At 41.8% G+C, this 21,553-nt stretch overlaps 1 protein-coding gene across 1 annotated transcript in view; it reads left to right on the top strand.

Moving 5' to 3' along the window:
- RAB12 (RAB12, member RAS oncogene family) overlaps positions 1–11,146 on the top strand; it is a 28,067-nt gene extending 16,921 nt beyond the window's left edge. The window contains exons 3-6 of the mRNA XM_026456010.1: positions 5,186–5,324; positions 7,523–7,612; positions 8,245–8,349; positions 9,931–11,146. Coding sequence (XP_026311795.1) covers positions 5,186–5,324; positions 7,523–7,612; positions 8,245–8,349; positions 9,931–10,044 — 448 coding nt within the window. The 3' untranslated portion in view covers positions 10,045–11,146. The remainder of the gene's footprint in view (positions 1–5,185; positions 5,325–7,522; positions 7,613–8,244; positions 8,350–9,930) is intronic.
- The last annotated feature ends 10,407 nt before the right edge of the window (positions 11,147–21,553 follow it).

Genomic DNA, 21,553 nt, shown 5'->3' on the forward strand with positions numbered 1-21,553 from the left:
AATACTCAAAATAAGATTTTTATCTTCTGAAATATTATATGTAAAAGATGAAAACCTTTTTCTTCATTATTGCTATGCAGTAGGTAAAAAGGAAGTGTTAGAATCATGATTCTAATTTGTATTCATGTTTTAAAGTAATGGGTGACTTCTTTTGGAGTGAGGTGCAGCCCTTGTGCTGCTGCTGGCATAATCTGCTTTGTTGTGGGCATATTGTCGTTTCACTCTCATCCATTGAGGGCATAGAAGGCGCCTGTGTAGCTGGAAAGGGTCCCTGAAGGAGGTGCAGTGGATTGTGCTATGCTAATAATAGATAGCTCTGCTCCGATTTTCTAGACTGGCATGAAAGCATTGCCATTCGGTTTTCATAGGAGGATCTTGTTGAAAGAAGTGTGTTATTTACTGTAGATTCCTAAAAGCTAAAAGTACCAAAAGCTGCAGGTGTCTGTTACATTTTTACATCACGTTTTATGTCATTGCCACATATGTCAGTTAGTTGATTATCTGTGGTCAGAAAAAGGACCATTTTTCTCTTCTCTGTACTTTAAATTATTTTTAATGAATGTTAGAACTCTATATAAGTAGCTGAAATAAAACGTGTTGACTAGAATGTAGTTTGATGAATTTATATCCAAATGGTGTCCTGGAAATTATTTATACTGAACTTGGAGTTGTGTTGCCATGGACTTGAAGCCATGAAATTTGCCTCTTACCTTTAGGCAAACACAGAATTGAAATGCTTCGTATAAGGGCCTTTTGTTCTGCCTGTGGAACCAGTCCGGCGTTGGGGGACTTTGTTTTAACCAGCATTCTTAGGTTGGCATCGTTCCTTTTGTTCTCCGCTTGGAAGAGGGGGAATATTTCATACCCTAAATTGGTGTATGTCCTGAAAATTAGTAATTTAATAATTTAAGTGGATGTATTAAATACAACAAATAAGAGGCTTTGAATTCTCCAAGCATTGTTGTATTACCAAACTGGGAAAACAGACCTGCAGGATTTTTCAATTTGCACAAAAAGCAGATAGAGAAATCCGAATAAGGTGGCATATGCTCACTGTGGTAAATGATGGTTGAGCTGACGTTAAAAACTCGCAAACCTCTAGAAATCCGTACCTTATCATTACAGTGAAAACTCAGGTTTGTGGAGAAAAAGAGGGAAATAGTAGGATTCTGCCTTTTCATAGAAAGGTGAAAGCATGATCAGTGCATTGATATAATCTAATTTTCTGAAAAGTAGAGATTTGTGTGGGATTTTTATGGTGCTGGCACATCGTAGATGTTTAAGAAATACTTGCTGAATGGAATCAGCATTTCACTTATTCTTTGGCTGTACATGATAGCAGATAATTTAGTACGTAAGGGAAATAAATCAAGCAAAGGCAGTTTTGAGAGGAATAGAAAATAAAAGCTTTCTGAGCTCAAATATTTTGGGAGTATGGAATCATCTCTCAAAGAAACATGCTTTTCTACCCCCAGCCTTCAGAGCCAGGCCCAGACAGTGGCGTTTAAGGAATGGGCTTAAATGGGGAGTGCTGAACTAGTTCATGTTTCCTCATTGGGATTTTTGTAAACTAAACCAATCTGCTCATTTGCGTTAGAACGATTGCCTCAGGTTTTGAATTTCGAGGTTTCTATCCTCTTTCCTTACATTGGACCTAAAGTCAGTAGAGGCAGCTGACTACTTCTTGTTGAGGTTCTTAATGTTTCTACGATTCCTAAGTGTGCTATTCATGCAAAAACATTTTAAGCTACATCAAAATTGGCTTTTACTATCCCTGTTCTTCGATTGTTTTTATTAAAACTCCTATTATCTGTAATTTCTCTGGTTTTGTGCCTCCAGTTGCTGGATTCTAAAGTCATTCAATGTGTAATAGAAGTGCATGTGAGTTGACTTATACCGAAAACCAGATTAAAATTGCCTAAAATAAAAGTTTATTAAAGTATGTAATTCCTAAAATGCTTGTTGAAGATCTTAAATCTGATTGTTATTTAAATTTGTGATTCAGCTGTATTGTGTTAACCACCAATTTCAGAGTAGAAAAAATGCTTATTATTTTTAACTTTTTAAAGAAATGGAAAATGTTTTGTAACAGTAATCAAATAGCACAAAATATTTTTCAACATTAAAAACGTTTGATTGAATCCTGATTTAAACAAGCCATAACTTGTGAGGATGGTAAACCACCCTCTGAAAGATTTAACTCTTTGTTGGTTTGGAACTAGTAAAGTATACCCCTAAATGCTTAGGATTAGAGAAATAATCTTATTCACTGACTCTTTATGGAAACCAAATGGGATCAACCCTGTTCCTTCTCAGCCGCCTTGAAGGTGACTGTTAGTGTAGTCTTTAAGTTGCTTTTAGAAATCCTGAAAAATTCAGTCTCCATCTATCATATTCTTCAGATTTCCTTTTTGGTTTTTTTTTTTTTTGCAGTTCTGAGGTCAAAAAATGAAGTTTCTTTGTCTTGCCTGACGTGGCGTCAACTTTCTACTTTTTAAACATGTTACCAGTGCATATCTACTGATCGTGTACTGCAGGACCTGGGTAGACAGAAACATACCTGCCTCTGCCCTGCTCACCTTCCTGTCAAGGCAGCAGGGGATCCTCATAATGCTCTGAGGCAAAGCAAGTGGCTTTGCTTTATGTGGAAATGAATTTGCCAGTGAGCTTTTCTGCTTGTTTGACAATAAGGCATCACTAATGTAAACTAATTTGGTGGCAGGTCTCCTCTGAAGAAAGCCATAAATTATAGCAACATGGTCAAGTGGTGTTTTTAGGGACCCAGTCCCACAGATGCCTAAGGGAACTCCCTGCTGTGGGATGAGAGGCTCTGGTGGCCTTGCATGGAAGAGCCTGTTGCCCCCAGCTTACTCCACTGTGGCGCACTTGGTTGGGGTTTTTTGGGTGAAGCTAAATCATAGATGCTCTTTAAAGAAATCGCTTTGCGAGTGTCAGTCCTTCCTATTGGAAGCATTCTCCTTATTGGAATTAGAAATGTGCAGTGGTTCTCAAACAGTTTCTAGGCTTATCACAATACAAGATATAAACCAAAAAGTATCTGAGACAGGTCTCAATCGGAGAGTTTATTTTGCCAGGGCTAAGGACACACCTATGACACAGCGTCAGGTGGTCCTGACAACCTGTGCCCAAAGTGCTCACGAGTACAGCTTGCTTTTATACATTTTAGGGAGACATAATACATCAATCAGTACATGTAAGATTTACAGTGGTTCGATCTGGACAGGTGAGACAGCTCAAAGGGGCTGGGGCTTCCAGGTCATAGATAGATTTAAACATACTCTGATTGGCAGTTGGTTTAAAGAGTTATTATCTATAGAAAGGAATGTCTGGGTTACTCTAAAGAGTTGTGGAGACCTAGGTTTTTACCATGTAGATGAAGCCTCCAAGTAGCTGACCTCAGAGAGAAGAGACTGAATGTTTCTTACCAGACTAAATGTTTCTTACCAGTGGCACCATCGCAGGTAACTGCAACCTTCGCTTCCCGGGCTCAAGCACTTCTCCTGCCTCAGCCTCCTGAGTAGCTGGGATTATAGGCTCCTAGCAACACGCCCGGCTGAGAAAATTGGGAAAAAGCAGCCCACTGCCCAGTTCCTGGCACATCTTCACTGTTCCTCGGGCTCCCTCCGTGTCCGTTTCCCTCTGAGTGTAGTAGATTGGGGAGTCAGAATCTTCTAGAACAGAAGTTATGGTTTTGTAAGGGGAAGAAATATGGTCAAGTACACATCTATAATTTAGAGTATTAAATTTCCTTGTACCCTTATGATTTATTCTAGAAGGCCAGCACATTGATTACAAAGCTAATGTTGGTTTACATTTGTCCTTCAGGTATGAGCTAAGAAATAAAAAATTACTTTATGCTTTATTTCTGCACAAAATTTCACACTGGAAAGATAGTAAGAAGTTTTACTGTGTACAGGATTTTCAGATCTTTTTTGCTGTGAAAATTCTTGTTTTCTAATTTTCGAAATCTTGATTTGAAAGTAATTGGAGGCTGGGCTGGTAGCTTACACCTATTATTCCAGCACTTTGGGAGACCAAGGCAGGTGGATCACATGAGGTCAGGAGTTTGAGACCAGCCTGGCCAACATGGTAAAACCCCTTCTCTACTAAAAATACAGTGTTAGCAAGGCGTGGTGGCAGGCGCCTGTAATCCTAGCTACTTGGGAGGCTGAGGCAGGAGAATCACTTGAACTAGGGAGGTGGAGGTTGCAGTGAGCCAAGATCGTATAAGTGATTGCACTCCAGCCTGGGTGACAGAGCTAGACTCCGTTTCAAAAAAAAAAAAAAAGTAATTGGGACTTACTGATGTTTTTGTTTGAGTGTAACCGGTTCAGAAAAGCTACTCTCACTGACAGTAGTGGCTGTGCACAGATGTCAGTGCAGACGTGAGGAGCTCCCAGTGGCCGGACCCAGACAGAGGCATTCTCAAGAGCTGGCCCTGCTTGTCTCCACAGACTCAGTGCTGCTAGCCTGACTGCCTGCTGGGGTTGTAACTGTGGATCTTTCTCATCTGAAGTGGTCATCGTAAGCTGCCACATGTGCCCCACGCCTGCCCCCAGCACTCTAGGTGGTGGTTAGTGAGCGAAAAATGAATTCTTTGTGGCTTGGAGGGCATTCATTTTCACAGTCGTAGGATCCCCACCATTGATTGTGTGTGTGCATGTGGAGTCGGTCATGCATGTGTATAAAGTGTATGTTCCTTTTGTGGCATTGTTGCTCTTGGGTATGACAAATGGTTTTGTAAATCACCTACAGTGTGAATTCTTAGGGATTGATCGTTTGGAAATTCTGTATTTTAAAAACTTTTCCCCCATTTTATTTTAGAAAAACATCGTATATTTTGATGTTATATTAGCATTCCTATTGCTGATTTTCTGTCTTAAGGGAAAAATTTATTCAGGAGAGTATGTTGATCTCGGTTCATAATTCATCTCCATTCATCTAATTTAGTTGTTAAATACAAAGGTATTTTGTATGTCGTAGTTTTAGTCAACCTGAATTTTTCCTACTTTCTTTCATTGTAGTCATCAGGCCAAAGAGAAATAGGGGTTACTCTTGTTCTTTTGTCGCAGAAACACTGAAGCATAATCTGTGTTTGCTTTGGAATGTGGTGGTGCTCACTTTGGGCCTTGTTTGGGAACTGACTTTGGCTGCTTTTTCTTAGGGACACAGCAGGTCAGGAGAGATTCAACAGCATTACCTCAGCTTATTACAGAAGTGCCAAGGGGATCATATTAGTGTATGACATCACTAAGAAGGAGACGTTTGATGATTTGCCAAAATGGATGAAGATGATTGATAAGGTAAATGTTATATTTTTCCATCCAGTGTGAACTCTCTGCTTGTGAGTCTTCATCATTATTAAAAGAAGTGGGGGAAACACATTTATTGAGCATGTTTTTATACAGACTAAACATCATTTAGCCCATCATAGCCTTCGGGATAGGGATGTAGTCCTGTATTGTGGATGAGGCAAAGAAGAATTAAATTTATCCAGAATCAGGATTTTTTTTCTGGTAGCATGGACTGTCTAGACTACAGAGGCCAAACATGCTCATTCCACTACATCCAGCTGCTTTCATGGAATAGTTTTAGGACATTTCATTTCTGCGGAAAGGTCACTTGGACACTCATGCACATCCACTGAGGGACAGCCTTGAAGAGATGGCCTTCTCCACGGTGCCTGCGGATGTCCCACACGCCTCCGTCACCCACTGGACATCTGTCCTTGCAATTACAGATGCCCTTTAGCTCCTCATTTTGAACAAGAGGAGCTCGCGTTCTCCTTTGGCTCATGATTGAATCATACAGATAGCCTGCGTCCCTGTGGTTAATGTAAACCGTGGGTTCTCCTCTAAGAAACATATTCCCAAATACACATTTAGAAGGCAGAGCAGTTGGGAGTGGGATGTGATGATATACCGTTGACCACATTTTGAGTTTTTCCCCCCTTGTGCAGTAATTTCATGTTTAGTTCCTTTGCATAACAAGCGTATGCAATATAAATTGGATTTTGTCTACACATTGCATTTAAACCTGTCTGCTAGATAACGTTGGAGGATGCTTGTTCGGCAGCTTTACCAAGCATGTCATTGATGATGTATGCCTCTTTAAAATGCGTTAGGATTGGTGGCCGGGTGTGGTGACTCACACCTGTAATCCCAGCACTTTGGGAGGCTAAAGCAAGAGGATCACTTGAACCCAGGAGGTCGAGACCAGCCTGGGCAACATAGTGGGACTCCATCTCTCTCTCTCTTTTTTTTTTTTTTTTTTTAATTAAAAAAAAAGTGTTACGATCAGGGTTGCAAGGTTGGATCAGACCTGAGGTGGGGTGCCTGCCCCAGCCTGCTCTGCACTGGGCATCAGTCCTACTGGGCCCTCCATTGGCATGTCAGTTGATACTGATGTCCCCTCATGTGGACGTCACAGAGTGCAGTCCTATAGAAATTAGAAGCGAACAGTCCTGATAGTCTAAAACTTTTAGAACTAGTAGGATGAATACAAAACCAAAAGAAATGGGCTAAATCCTACCCCATTTGGTACTTGAGTTTGTGAGTCTGTGCCCAGGTCTTGAAGTCTGATGCTGTCTTCCTTTTGTCATCAACTGCTGCTTTTCACTTTACTTGAGTGACAGCATCATTTCCTGAGCGCAGGGCCCACTGCCCCAGCCCTGTGGCAGGTGCTGTCACTGTGACCCACAGCTCCCTGATAAGGGGCCAGCACTCCTCACCTGGCTGCATGACTGGGCGATGGCCACACTATTCAGGTGCCTTTTGTTGCAATCGGTTTCAAAGAACTTTCTAGAAATACACAATTAGTTGCTCAAGAGACTTTAACTTCATTTTTAAAGAGAGAAATCTTATTGTGCCTATATGTATTTTTAAACTTAAAAGTGTAGCTTAACTTTTTTTCCTGGTTATAAAATTAATGATACCTTCATTATAGAAATTTGGAAAATGAAGAAAAGCATAAAAGTAAATTAAAAATCTATAGCTCTAGCATCCTGAAAAACCAAATTGGCTTCACTCTGTTTGGCATTACATCTTGCTTATTTTGTGAATGTTCTGTCACGGAGTCCTTCTGTGTCATTCCGTGTTCTTCTGAAGCGTGTATTTTTTTAAATGCCTGTGTTGTTGAAATAACTTGATTCTTCAGCCATTTTGTTTGACTTTTAGGTTGTATTCAGTTGATAACCATTTTGAGTATACAGCTTTCCTGCATTTGGAATCATTTCCTTAGGAAGGGGTCTTGGGAATTGTTGGGTCAACAGCCAGCCAAGGGCATTGTGGTTCTTAATGCCTGTGCCCCGTTTCTTTCTAAGACGTAGTGAGCCCTGCCTCGCAGCCTGCCCAGTCCTGCCTGGGACCTGGTAGACCCTCAAAGACAGTGGAAGTGAATGGACAAATGGAAATTAATGAAAATACCATGTTGGTTTACATTTCCGCTGTCAGTGTATGGCGATGCCCGTCTTTGAAATGTGGCTTCTTTTGAAATTCCACAGTATGCTTCAGAAGATGCAGAGCTTCTCTTGGTTGGAAATAAGTTGGACTGTGAAACGGACAGAGAAATCACCAGGCAGCAGGGGGAGAAGGTGAGAGGGAGCGGGAGGCACGGTTGCCACACCCTGTGCTTAGCGCTTGAGGTACTGTTTCTTGTAATAAATTACTTATTTTAAAAATTACGAAGAAATTATTGATACAGTGATAACTCAGTCACATCCTCCTCTTTTGTTTGCTCTGTTTTGACTTCCCGCTCCTTTAAATTCATTCTGAAATGGAGGGAGAAAAAAACACATTAGTATATACAGCATTATTACCTAACCTGACATTTTATACAGAGAAACATATTTTAAGCCATAAAGTTGCTTGTGTAATTTACTTTAATGTACTTTAAACTTCCATGGTTTTTGCTAAGGATTGAATCATGGAGAAATGATGCTATTCACATTTTAACTGTCAGATATGTTACACTTTTAGAAACTTAGGCAAGTCGTTTGACTGGAAGGTCCTGGCATCACCTTAAGGATTTTGATTGTCTTTTGTTTTGCTAGTTGTTTATAATGTAAGAATGTGCTACGCTTGTGAACTTTATATTTGAGCATCAGTGGGATTTTCTACCCCTTAATCCCAGCCCTTCCCTTGAACCTGAACCCAGAGGCCTCATGCTCGCACGCGGGTCTGTGTGACACCCACACAGAGGAAATAGGCGTGTGTTTCTTCTCAGTTTGCACAGCAGATAACTGGGATGCGGTTCTGTGAAGCAAGTGCCAAGGATAACTTCAATGTGGACGAGATATTTCTGAAACTTGTCGATGACATTCTGAAAAAGGTAAAAAGAGTCTACATTATGAAAGTATATCATCTGAAACCTGTTGTTTCCTTCATTACTTTTTTATTGAGAATGCTGTATTTAGAAACCGAGTACAGCGGTGGTGCTCAGGCGCAAGAACCAGGTGTGGTTGTTCGCTCGGCCACAGGCACCCGGCCTGCTGGACCGACAGCCGCTTCCCACCCGGGGGCTTCTGGTGTCCTTGGGGTTGGTATATGGCATACTCGCTTTGCTGTAAGATACGGCAGGGTAGACTTAAACCAGATGTAGCAATGTGCTGTGTTTATTTGACATTTGCTTTTTTCCCACCCCTGTTTTCCTGTGAGAATTCAGTTGGAGACCTAGCCAAGTCTGCAGGTGTCTTAGCGGAAAAGAGAGCCCCGTGGTGCCGCGCTTGCGTCCCTTCCAGCTCTGCTCCCTGGTGGGAGCCACTTCCTTACAAAGACCTTTCTGTGATGCTGAGTTGCAAGAAAATTGCTGGACAGCTTCATTGAGCAGCAGCGATTTCTTCAGGCATCTTTAGGCTTACATTCAAAAATTGTTAATAAGAACTGAAGTTTATGTTATTAAGTGAAATTTGCTCAGTTCAAACATAATTCAGAAGCTTCTAATAAAGTAATTGTTTAGGCTGGGTGTGGTGGCTCACACCTATAATCCCAGCACTTTGGAAGGTGGGAGGATCACTTGAGGCCAGGAGTTCAAGACCAGACTGCGCAACATAGTGAGACCCCATCTGTACAAAAAAATTTAAAAAGTAGCCAGGTGTAGTGGCATGTACCCGGTTGTAGTAGTCCCAGCTACTCAGGCTGATGCAGGAGGATTGCTTGAACCCAGGAATTTGAGGAATTTGATGCGGTGAACTATGATTGTATCTGCACTCCAGCCTGGGTGACAGAATGAGATGCTGTCTCTCAAAAAAAAAAAAAAAATGTTTATGTAATTGCCAAGGTAGGTTATGTCTTTCTTTTTAAGTGTACAACTACTCCTTGGAATGCAGACCATTTTTAAAATTTATTAATGTATTTTTATTTTACTTGGTTCTGTGAAAATACATGTTTATGAGGTTGATCTGGTCTCTTCTACCATGGGGTACTAAGTAGGCTGGGCGTGTTCATGTTGTGATGTGAAGTGTCTTGAACATGGCTTTTTTTTGGCTTAATATTTTAATGTCTAATTGATCTTTAATGATCAGAGGACTTTCAATAACAATACTTTTTTTTTTATATAATTGTATAATTTGGAAAGCATTTACAGTTGACCCTTAAACAAGGGGGCTAGAGGTGCTGACCCCCTAAACAGTCAGAAATCTGAGTATAACTTGACTTTCTTAAAGTAAGCCAAGAAAATGTTATTAAGAAAATCATAAGGAAGAGAAAATATATTTACTATTGATTAGTGGAAGTGGACCATCATAAAGGTCTTCATGAAGCAGTGTCGTCTTCACACTGAGTAGGAGTGTGGGGGGTGGGGTTGGTCTTGCTGCCGTATATAAGCGGACCTGTGCAGTTGAAAGTTCAAGGGTCAGCTGTATATGTACCTTCTAAGGTTAACATGGATTTGTCTTTTTTGTTTATCCTTTAGATGCCTCTGGATATTTTAAGGAATGAGTTGTCCAATAGTATCCTCTCATTACAACCAGAGCCCGAGATACCTCCAGAACTGCCTCCACCAAGACCACACGTCCGATGCTGTTGATTTCCTACTTTGGAGACAAAGTGGAAACGATTCCTGGAAAGGGGAAAAAAACGTTCTATTCTGCACTACAATCATTTTGACAATTTCCTTTCGCACTTTGTAATCCAAGTCAGAGCTATACACTAACTTGTAAATATGCATATATGCAATCCTGGGTAAGTTTTGGTTATAAGTTACCTATTTCCCTCCAAATTATTATATTTCATTCATTACCCCAGTGTCTAGTGTACATACACTGGGAAACCTAGTACTTCTAATATGAAGAATGGGAGAAATGAAAGGTATAATGTTTCTTGAAATAAATAATATAATTGTCCTTGTTAATTATATTATGAGGACAGAAGATACTCTGATAAGAGAGAACGTGGTGCTTTGCTTACTGTTTTAAAGAAAATTTGTAAAACTAAAGACTTTTTGGAAAAAAGCTATCTTAAGTGCTTTTTCTTTATTTACAAGACATTTCCCCCCGTGGTAGCATCTGAAGTATTGGAGTGTTCTGCCACGAAGCAAAGCTCCAGTCATGGCCGTCACTGAAGGTTATTTATTAATGTTACGTAACAGTAGAATATTACTAGTTCGAGGGTTGGATTTGACTTGGTCCTAAGGCCACAGAATCTCTCTCATGGCTTCCTAAGGGACGTACCTTTATGCTTTTAAGAACTACAAAGATTCAATAAAGAAAGAAGTGTTTTTGAAACTATAGAAAAAGATTTTAAAACACGCTGCTGTCCTAAACAAATCCTGTTTAAAGGAATTTTAAAGAGATGCATTTTACTATATCAGAGAACATACATGTATTTGCCTAAACACTCTGTACCTTTGTAATGATGAAACTTCCCCCTCTACGGTGAAGCTTATTCCGATTAAGCCTAGACTGTGTGTGTGGTTTTTTTTTTTTTTTTTTTTTTTTTGGTCTGATAATGAATTTGTGAACTCTATCTTTGGTATATCTTTTATTAAACTGCACTGTTTTGTTTAGTCAAGGTAAATAAGTAATTATGTATTTGAATAACTTGGTGTGTCTTGAGTGTTGTGGTATGAAAAGCATTGTGGTCTTTCTACACTAATGAAGTGCAAATAAAATTTTGTATTTATGAATGAAGTTGAGTTGCCATATTTCTTTATCCAGTTATAAATCGTACGTATGACATATTCTCCATGAGCTCCACAGCTTAATCCTCTTGAGTGTTCAGACAGGAAAAGCGTGGTCCTCCACTGGGGAAAAGAGTTTGATGGTTTCTCCAAGGGCTGAACATAGAGCTACCATATGATCCAGCAATTTGACTTCTAGGTTTATATCCAAAAGATCGAAAGCAGAAACTCAAACAGGTACTTGTACACCAGTGCCCACGGCGGGATTGCCCACAAGAGCCAAAAGGTGGAGACAGCCCCAATGTCCATCAGCAAAATAATGGATAAACAAAATGTGTGTTGTACAAACAATGGGATATTCATCTTTAAAAAGGAAGGAAATCCTGTCACATGTGCTGCGTGGATGAACCTTGACATTAGGCCGAGTGCAATAAGCAGTCACAGGACTGATACTGCCTGATGCCACTTACATGAGGTGTGTGGAGCACCCAGATTCATAGAGACAACGTAGAATGGTGGTTCCCAGGCTGGCAGGAGAGGAGATGACGCATTGTTGTTTCTGGGTGCAGAGTTTCAGCTGGGGAAGATGGACAGTGGCGATGGCAGCACAGCAGTGAACTGTAGCAAACTGTGTGGATTGTCGTGTCCTCTAGAAAAGAGTTTCAGTTCGCGTATATGCCTTTATCAGCCACGGTTGATCACGACTGCCGGTGATTTACGACCCTCACCTCCCAGCCTGCCCTTCTGTGTTCTGCTCTGTGATGCTGGGGCTGGGACTCCCAACTATATTCGCCAAACCCTCTTACTCTTCCTGTGAAAATCTGCTGCTGGAGGAGCTAGAAGTTGGGAGGACAGAAGAAAGGGCTTGCTTGGCATTTTCCCACTCTCATCAGCCTCCCTGGAGCAACAACAGACCACCAGCTCTAGCCTCCAGCTTCCTGCGGGACCCCCGGCTCCAACCTCACCGCGCCCTGTCAGAGGTACCAGTGGCATCTGGGCTTGTCAGTGTCTTGCCAGCCGGGTCATCCTAGCCCTTGCTGGATTGTACCCTCAGCAGTCCCTCTGCCCCCTGGGATCCCGCTCCTCCGAGTCTGCATTCCCCTGTCAGAAGCTTGGGCCCAGCCTTGCCGGCGTCCTTCCTCTGAGCTCCTGAGTTGTGGCAGGGCCCTCCTCTTTTTGCCCCCAGGGCCCTAGGCATGGTGGCTGCTTCCTTCACTTCTTCATTGGTTTAGAATTTGAACAGCTGTGTAGTCCCCTGTATTAAATCCTTCTGTTTAGGTATCCCGCATTGGTGTCTGTCTTCCTGACTGACAGAGGACCTGGAACCAGGAGTGATCTCAGGAAACAGATCCTCAAACATGAGTTCAGCAAAAAAAAAGGTGGTGCTAGGCATGGGCATGTGTAGCTCATTCAGCAACCTGGTCACAAGTCAATCTTGGTATCTGCGTTTTCAGTCTGTCAACTGTAGTAGTAACAAAAGTGCTATTCTTGTTGAGTAGGATAGTTTGTGGGTTAAAGTTGGACTTTGCAAGAAGGCAGTGTGGTTGGTAGCCCTTGAGTTTAATTTTTTTTTTTTTTTTTTTTTTTGAGTTTTGCTCTTGTTGCCCAGGCTGGAGTGCAATGGCGCGATCTCGGCTCGCTGCAACCTCCACCTCCCAGGTTCAAGCAATTCTGCCTCAGCCTCCCAAGTAGCTGGGATTACAGGTACGCACCACCACACCCAACTAATTTTGTATTTTTAGTAGAGATGGGGTTTCACCATGTTGACCAGGCTGGTCTCGAACTCCTGACCTCAGGTGATCCACCTGCCTTGGCCTCCCAAAGTATTGGGATTACAGGTGTAAGCCACTGGCCCAGACTGATTAAATTTTTATTCTTAGGTTTTCCAGTAAGTATACTTTTGGGTTTTTCTTCCAGTGAATACAATTTATGAGAGTGGGACTAGGGCTAAATTTTCTAGACTGTTAATCCTCACATTGTCTTAGGGGCTGGTTATTCAGTATCTGGGCAGTGGTTCTCATGCTGTCAGTGGCCTGTCTCACCTTTGGACAGCCCAGCAGCCCATTGTCTGATCAGCTGAAACGCAGTTTGATCCCTGTAGATTTTTTTTGTTTTTTGAGACAGAATCTCACTCTCATCCAGGCTGGTGCAGTGGCGCAATCTCGGCTGACTGAAACCTCTTCCTCCCAGGGTCAAGCAATGCGCCACCTTCAGCCACTCAAGTAGCTGGGATTATAGGTGCCTCCCACCACACCTGGTAAGTTTTGTATTTTTAGTGGAGACGGGTTTCACCATGTTGGCCAGGCTGGTCTTGAACTCCTGACCTCAAGTGATCTGTCTGTCTTGGCCTCCCAAAGTGCTGGGGTTACAGACGTGAGCTACTGTGCCCGGCCATTCCTCTAGATATTTTAAGGGAACTGTCATTTTTTGTGTGTGTTTTTAATTTTGGAAGGTCTCAATCTGTCACCCAGGTTGGAGTGTACTTGTGCGATCATGGCTCACTGTGGTCTCCACCTTCCAGGCTCTGGTGAGCCTCCCATCTCGGCCTCCTGAGTAGCTGGGACTACAGGTGCACTCAGGACACCATGCCCAGCTAACTTTTCTATTTTTTGTTGAGGTGGGGGTGTCACTGTGTTGCCCAGGCTGGTCTCAAACTCAGGCTCAAGCGATCTGCCTGCCTCCGCCTCCCAAAGTGCTGGGATTACAGGTATGAGCCACCGTGCCCAGCTAGGAAGTGTCTTTTTGAAGAACAGTTGCAAGTAATATTTTATACGTTTATAGCTCATTGTCCTAGGTTAGTGTCTTACTTGGTTCTCACAGAGACTCTGAAGTAAGTAGAGCCAGATATAAAAGGAATTTTCAGTCATCTATGCAGACGGAGAGGAACATAATCCAAGAAAGAACAAATACAAACCACCAAGACCACAAGATCTGCAGATTTTGTTATGGCCACAAAGTTGTATTTCTAGTCTGTGAACTGGATGCTAAACATCCTGAGTTGAGCGGCTTCATGAATGACAGTGGATTTCTTGTCAAGCAGTGGGGAAACAACAGGTTCATTCTCTGTGCACTCATCTCCAGCTGGTTCTCTTTCTATCCCCTCGGGCCTCAAAATGGAGTCACTAGTGGGCAGCTGGTTTAATTTAACTAATTGCTGAAAGTCTTTAAAATGAAATGTGAGGGGTGAATACTCGTTGATGACAACAGAACAGATTTGCCTCGCGTGTCACCAGCTCTCAAATAAGCTTCCTCAAATTAGGGCTTTTACCATGAGTGACTTACACTACCAGGGAGAGGGAAAGTCCTTGTGTAGAGATGACGTGTTGCCAAGAATTTGTAACTCGGCTTACAAGCTACATAAGAGTGATAAGAGTGGGTCAGGATGTGATAGAAGGAACCCATTATTTTTATTGTGACACTGTAGTAACAGTTGAAATTTGCTACGTGGTTGCTTTGTGCAAGGCCTAGATCAATACAACGACCCTTGAGTTTCAGGTGCAAGGGATGGTGGATCCATAACTAGAACATGCAGCAGGGCAGCCTCTGTGAATCCACAGAAGACGCACCAAGTCCTGGGGAAGCTCAGAGAAGAGAGAGGTCAGGGTCCGACTGTCGGTGTACAGTGGCCCAGCCTCCACCTGTACACTGATGACTTCCAAGACTGTAGTGCAGACTACTCCTGAACTCCAAATACACCCATCAAACGGCCTAGTGGCATCTCCGCCTTGGTTGTATAGACACCTCTACATCAACTGACATTAAAACTAATATTACCTTCTATTTAAAAACCAGCCCCCTCCAACTCGTCCTCTTGTATTTCATACCTCAGTGAAAGTACCCACTGTTTACCTAGCTTCCCAAATCTGAAACTTGGGAGTGGTCTTAGTCCTCTTCTTTTCTATTCCCTACATCCCATTGGTCTTCAAGCCCCATTGAATTAAATCCTCTTCTCCAACCTTCTGCATTAATTGAAGTCCCTAGTTCCTCATTTGCATCCTTGCAGCAGTCACTGGTCTATGCATATATTGTGATTATTCTCCCTGTCTACAAAAATACTCCCAAGCTTACTGTGACAAGTCATCAAACAAATTGAGAAATTCCATTTGTCATCCTTTGTCATCCAAACAGATTCAGAAATTCCTTTTTCTCTGGACTTTCCCCAAATGGAAAGATTTTTTTTTTCTCCCAACTGTGCCCAAGATTTAGAGAGGGTTCCTCTAATTGCTTGTAGACGGTAAGATTTTGCCTATTTAACTGAGTCTCAGGAAGATGAGGCAACTTGCCCAAATCTCTATAGCTAGCATGGGGTAGAGCTGGCTGAGAGCCCCAGGTCTTTAGACTCCTTGCTGTCTTCTCACAGTCTGAAATGATTTACTAATGTTTTGGCTTAAGCATATAGTAGCATGTTCCTTATTTATTTCTAATAAGCATTCAAGCAGGCTTTTGACTTCCCACCAACTAGAAGATGGCCCAAATGGCTTATGTTCTTAGTGTCATTTTAATTTGCTAGAAATCAGTATAAGCACAAATCATTATAAGATGAGCACTGGCTTTAAATATCTATAGAAAATAATTAGCAGGATGGTGATTTTTTTTTTTTTTTTTAGACAGGGTCTCGCTCTGTTGCTCAGGCTGGAGTCAGTGGCATGATCACAGCTCACTGCAACTTTGACCTCCCTGGTCTCTGGTGATTCTCCCACCTCAGCCTCTCAAGTAGCTACAAGCATGTACCACCATGCCCAGCTTTTTTTGGGGTGGGGGGGTAGAAATGGGGTTTCACCATGTTGCCTAGGCTGGGCTTGAACTGGGCTCAAGTGATCTGCCCACCTCGGCCTCCCAAGTGCTGGGATTGTAGGCATGAGCTGCCACACCTGGCCAAGGTGGTTAATTTAATCCAACTGTATTAACAATTACATTGACTATAAACAGTTTAAACTTACAAATTGAAAGAAGAAAGCTGTTATATTGTTTTGTTGGTTTTGTTTTGTTTTGTTTTTGGTGTTTTTTGAGATGGAGTCTTGCTCTGTCACCCAGGCTGTAGTATGGTGGCACGATCTCAGCTCACTGCAACCTCCGCCTCCTGGGTTCAAGCCATTCTCCTGGCTCAGCTGCCCCAGTAGCTGGGATTACAGACACGCACCACCATGCAAAGCTAATTTTTGTTTTTTTAGTAAGAGACAGGGATTCACCATGTTGGCCAGGCTGGTCTCGAACTCCTGACCTCATGATCCACCTGCCTCAGCCTCCCAAAATGCTGGCATTACAGGTGTGAGCCACCGCATCTGGCTGTATTTTTTTTTTTAAAGACCTAACTATATGCTGTCTACAACAAACCCACTTTAAATATAAGGATGAGTTAAAAGGATGGAAAAAGAAGTATCATGAAAACACTAATCAAAAGAAAGCTGAAGTGGTTCTATTGCTATCAGACAAAGTAGACTTCAGAACAAGAAATATTTCCAGGAAAAATCGAAGCATTATATAATAATAAAGGAGTCAGTTCACTAATACGACAGTAATCTTAAATGTGCACGCACCTAACAACAAAGCTTCAAAAGACATGAAGCAAAAATTGATAAAACTATAAGTAGTTGACAGATTCAGAATTACAGTTGGAGATTTCAATGCTCCTTTCTCAGTCAGCAGACCAAGTCAATATAAAATCTGTGAGGCTATAGAAGACCTATTTGACTTATGTGGCCTAATTCTACTCAACTTAATTGAACACTGTCAAAAGGCAGAATATATTTATCCTTTTCAAATACACATGAAACATTCACCAAGATAGATTATTTCTGGGCCATAAATTTTTAACGAACTTTTAAAAAAATCATATAAAGCATGTATTATGCCAAAGCTGAATTAAACTGGGATAATAACAGAAAAATATTTAGAAAATCTCCAAATATGTAGAATATAAACAATGTACTTTGAAATAACCCATGTGGGAAAAAATGAAGACAAAAGGGAAATTTTAAAGTATTTCTAATGGAACGAAAACCCAAATTCAGTATATCAAAATTTGTATAATGACCAGCCTGGCCAACATGGTGAAACCCCATCTCTACTAAAAATACAAAAATTAGCTGGGCATGGTGGCAGGCACCTGTAATTCCAGCTACTTGGGAGGCTAAGGCAGGAGAATCACTTGAACCCAGGAGGTGGAGGTTTCAGTGAGCCGAGATTGTGCCACTGCACTCCAGCTGAGCGACAAGAGTGAAACTCTGTCTCAAAAAAAAAAAAAAAAAAAAAAAAAAATTGTATGATGTAGCTGAAGTAGAAAAGAAATAATAAAGATGAAGCATAACTCAATGAAATTAAGAACATGATAACAGAAAAACCAAAACTATCCAAAGAACTCAACAGCAACAAAAACCCCAATTAACACATGTGCAAGGACTTGATAGACATTTCTCTGAAGAAAATAGGCAAATAGCCAACAGTGCATGGAAAGATGCTCAACGTCACTCATCATTAGGAAAATGCAGAATGAAACCACAGGATTCCACTTCACACCCATTCGGATGGCTGTTAGATGTGAAAAAATAACAAGTGTTGGTGAAGATGTAGAGAATTTGGAACTCTTATGTATTGCTAAATGAGATATAAAGTAGGTAGCCACTGTGGAAATTGTATGGTGATTCCTCAAAAAATCAAGTATAGAATTACCTGCCTGGTCTTAGTATTGGAAGATCCACACTATCTAATTTCAAGACTTAACTAAAAATCGACAGTAATCAAGGCATAAGGGATAAGCCAGGGATGGTGGTGCATGCACGTAGTCCCAGCTACTCAAGTGGTTGAGGCAGAAAGATGGCCTGGAGTTCAAGACCAGTCTGAGCAACATAGTGAGACCCTGTCTCAAAAAAAAAAACAAAGAAAAAGAAAAAAGCAAAGAAGAGAAAAAAAGAAGAAAAATAGTGGAGAAGAAAGGATAGACATACAGATGATTGGAACAGAATAGAGTCAAGAAATACATTCATACATGTATGGCAAATTGACTTTCAACAAGTTTGGAAAGAGGCAATTCAATGGAGAAAGGATAGATTTTTCAGTGAATAGTGCCGGAACAATTAGACATTCATATGTAAAAAAAAATGCATCTCAATCTAAGCCTTGCACTCTCTGCAAAAAAAAGATCATAGACCTCAGCATGACACCTAAAGCTAAAAATCCTCTAGAAGAAAACAGGGAGAAATCTTTCTTCCAGCAAAGTCCTAACCCCTCTTGGCTTTGTGAGGCGGGTTGATAGAATTGTTATGATGATAAGTGAGATAGGAAAATGCAGGTTGCTTACACAGTCCCTGCTCTTTTAAATATCTGTTGCTTTGTCAGTTTCCTTCTCTTTCCCCCCATGACTGATCCCAAAATACCACAGCCTATTTGACAAAAGCCAATGGAAGTATCAAGTGATTGTGAATAAACTGAATACTAAGACCAGGCTGGTCATCTCGTGAGTCTAGCATTTTCATTAGGTTCTTAATTTTCCACCAGAAATGACAGCAGTCCTACCATCTGTTTGATGCTTTTAAAACATACGGATTGCTCCTAATCAGCTACACAAATTGCCCACACTCCGAGCTGCTGAAATTGAATACCAGCTTCAAATATCTGCTGCTCAACTTTATCAAAAATCCTGTGAAGCATAGTTTGAAAGCCACACTCTCTGTTATTTTCTTTTAGCATTGTTTCCCAGGTCAAGATAGCTCGGACTGAGCTGCATGAGGAAACCATGGTCTTGACTCCAGTAATTGTCTTCTGACTTGGTGTCATGCCTTCATCTAAAATGAAACAACTTTAGGGAACCTCTCATGGAATCCATTATTACCTTTCGCGAACACACTGGAAACCTGCATTTCAACTTATTTATTTTACTTTGGTATAGTGTGTATGTCCATTAAGCCACCTCAAATCTCTTGGGAAAGAATCTAAAAAATTCTGGTGCTATAATAATCTCTGAAGAGTAGGTGCAATTATAAAAAACTTCCACTAGGAGGAGCCAGAGTACCAATGATAAAAATTCAGGTTACTCTCATTTATACGTTGTACAATTATTTTCTAAATTAGAATCTTTATTATTTTAAAAAACATACATAATTAAAATAGATCATTTGAATATGTGGATGTGGTATAATTTAGAAGAGGAATGTAAATTTTAAAAATTACCCTACGTTTTAGCTGCAATTTGAACAGACATAATGAATTCAGTTGGAACTCACGGGAATTTTCCTAAATAGAAGGCTGAAGACTTTTAAGCACAAGGAATTGTTAAATGTAGACAGTGTACAATAATTTTTAAAGGGAACTCTTTTGATAACATTTATTGTTTGCTTTTTTTTCTAGGTGCCATTTAAGGAAGACAAAACTGTATTTTATTCACTAAATCTACTTGGCATTTGCTTTTTAAACTTTAGTCATGGACTATACTCAAAGATGGTGACTCATGACCTTGGCGTATATCACAGGACCTGCTGAGGACAGGAGTGGGGGTCTGTCAGTGACACAGTGGGGAGGGTCGTAGATAAAGAATCCACAAAAGATAGGGGTAGTCAAGGGCCAGTTTCCACAAAGTGGCACTGCCCTCACAAGACTGGGAAAGTGTTTAAAGAAGACCCAGCTGGGCGCGGTGGCTCACACCTGTAATCCCAGCTCTTTTGGAAGCCAAGGCAGGTGGATCACCTGAGGTCAGGAGTTCGAGACCAGCCTGGCCAACACAGTGAAACCCTGTCTCTATGAAAAATACAAAAATTAGCTGGGTGGGTGGCAGGCACCGGTAATCCCAGCTACTTGGGAGGCTGAGGCAGGAGAATCACTTGAACCCAGGAGGTGGAATTGCAGTGAGCTGAGATTGCACCACCGCACTCCAGCCTGGACAACAGAGCGAGACTCCATTGCGTAAGAAAGAAGAAGAAGAAGACGACGACGACGACTCATCACTCTCAAGTGCAGTGTCAGCAGCAAAGAGACTGGGAGTATCAAAAAGTCTCTGCAAAGGACAAAGAGGGAGAATTGAGTAGATGCTCTGCTGAATTCTGTATGTAGGTAACCTGGGCGAGGATACCATAGAGTTGGGATCTAACTGGCACCAGCTAAAGGAGAGCATGATTTCTCCTGCTATCTGATGATAGGCAAGTAATTATTAGGTTTAGGAAGTCAGGAAAGATACGAACTTTGCTCCGGTTTCTTTCCTGGGCAATGGAGATTAGGCAGAGGGTGTGCTTGGACAGGCCTTTGTGGGGTGAGCAGGGGTAGGTGGTAAGAAATACAGTTGAGAAAAAGACAGTTCTCTCCTGGCCTCTTAGTGGGGAACCATCAGGGAGGCCAGCTGTGGCTCCCAGGGGCCCAGGGTCCTCTGGGCTGGGGGAACCAGGGCTTCTCGGGGGCAAGTTCCCTGGGGGGTTTTGGTTTGGTTCTGTTTTGTATTGGTAGCTGTTGTTGCAGTATAACATACATAAAGAAAAGAATGCAAATCATGAGTTGTTCAACTGATAGATTTTCCTCACGGTGACTCTACTTACGCCCAGGACAAGAAAGAGACCAGAACCTCAGAAGTACCCCTGCACGCCTTCCTGACCCCCTGGATTAGGCTGCTGGGTTGTGAACTTGACAGAAATGAACCACACACGGAGCGCCCTTCTGGGCCGGCTTCTTTTGCCCAGCGTGATGTTTGTGGGAGTCACCCGTGTTGCTGCAGAGGCTGTAGCATGCCCAGCCTCCTCCTTTGGCAGCTGGGCTTCCCTGGACAGTCACTGGAAGAGAGTAGCAGATGCCAACACCATTGCTAGGATCGATTCCAAGAACCAAGGCTCAAGTGAAACTCAATCCAATGGATATGTGACTTTGTGTTTTACCGGACAACTGTTTGCAGCATCTTCCAATAGAGTGCTCCTTCAGATTGTGGTCTAAATGATTGATTGGCATAACAAGAATGATTCCTTTGGGAGGCCAATGTGGGCAGATCACTTGGATCAGAAGCTAGCTTGGCCAACATGGTGAAACACCATCTTTACTACAAATACAAAAAAATTAGCCAGACATGGTGGCATGTGCCTGTAATCCCAACTACTCTGGAGGCTGAGGCAGGGGGATCACTTGGACCCTGGTGGCAGAGGATGCAGTGAACTGAGATCGTGACACTGCACTCCAGCCTGGGCAACAGAGAGTCCGTCTCAAAAGAAAAAAAAAAAAAAGAACGATTCATATATGGCTAATGATTTAATACCAAATGAGCGCAAACAGGTGCTACACAGAACCTTGGCCTTGTTTTCACTGTTTTGGAAATAATAACATTAGTTCCGCTCACTTTCTGCTCAGATGAATTTACAGAGAAAGTTAACGCTGGCTGTGGTCACTCAGAAGTTAGGGCTTTTCAGTTAGTCCCTGTGAGATCGTTAGGAAGGCTAGGGACTGTCTTGGT

Source organism: Piliocolobus tephrosceles, chromosome 18, assembly GCF_002776525.5.
Source record: "Piliocolobus tephrosceles isolate RC106 chromosome 18, ASM277652v3, whole genome shotgun sequence".
Taxonomy (NCBI): domain Eukaryota; kingdom Metazoa; phylum Chordata; class Mammalia; order Primates; family Cercopithecidae; genus Piliocolobus; species Piliocolobus tephrosceles.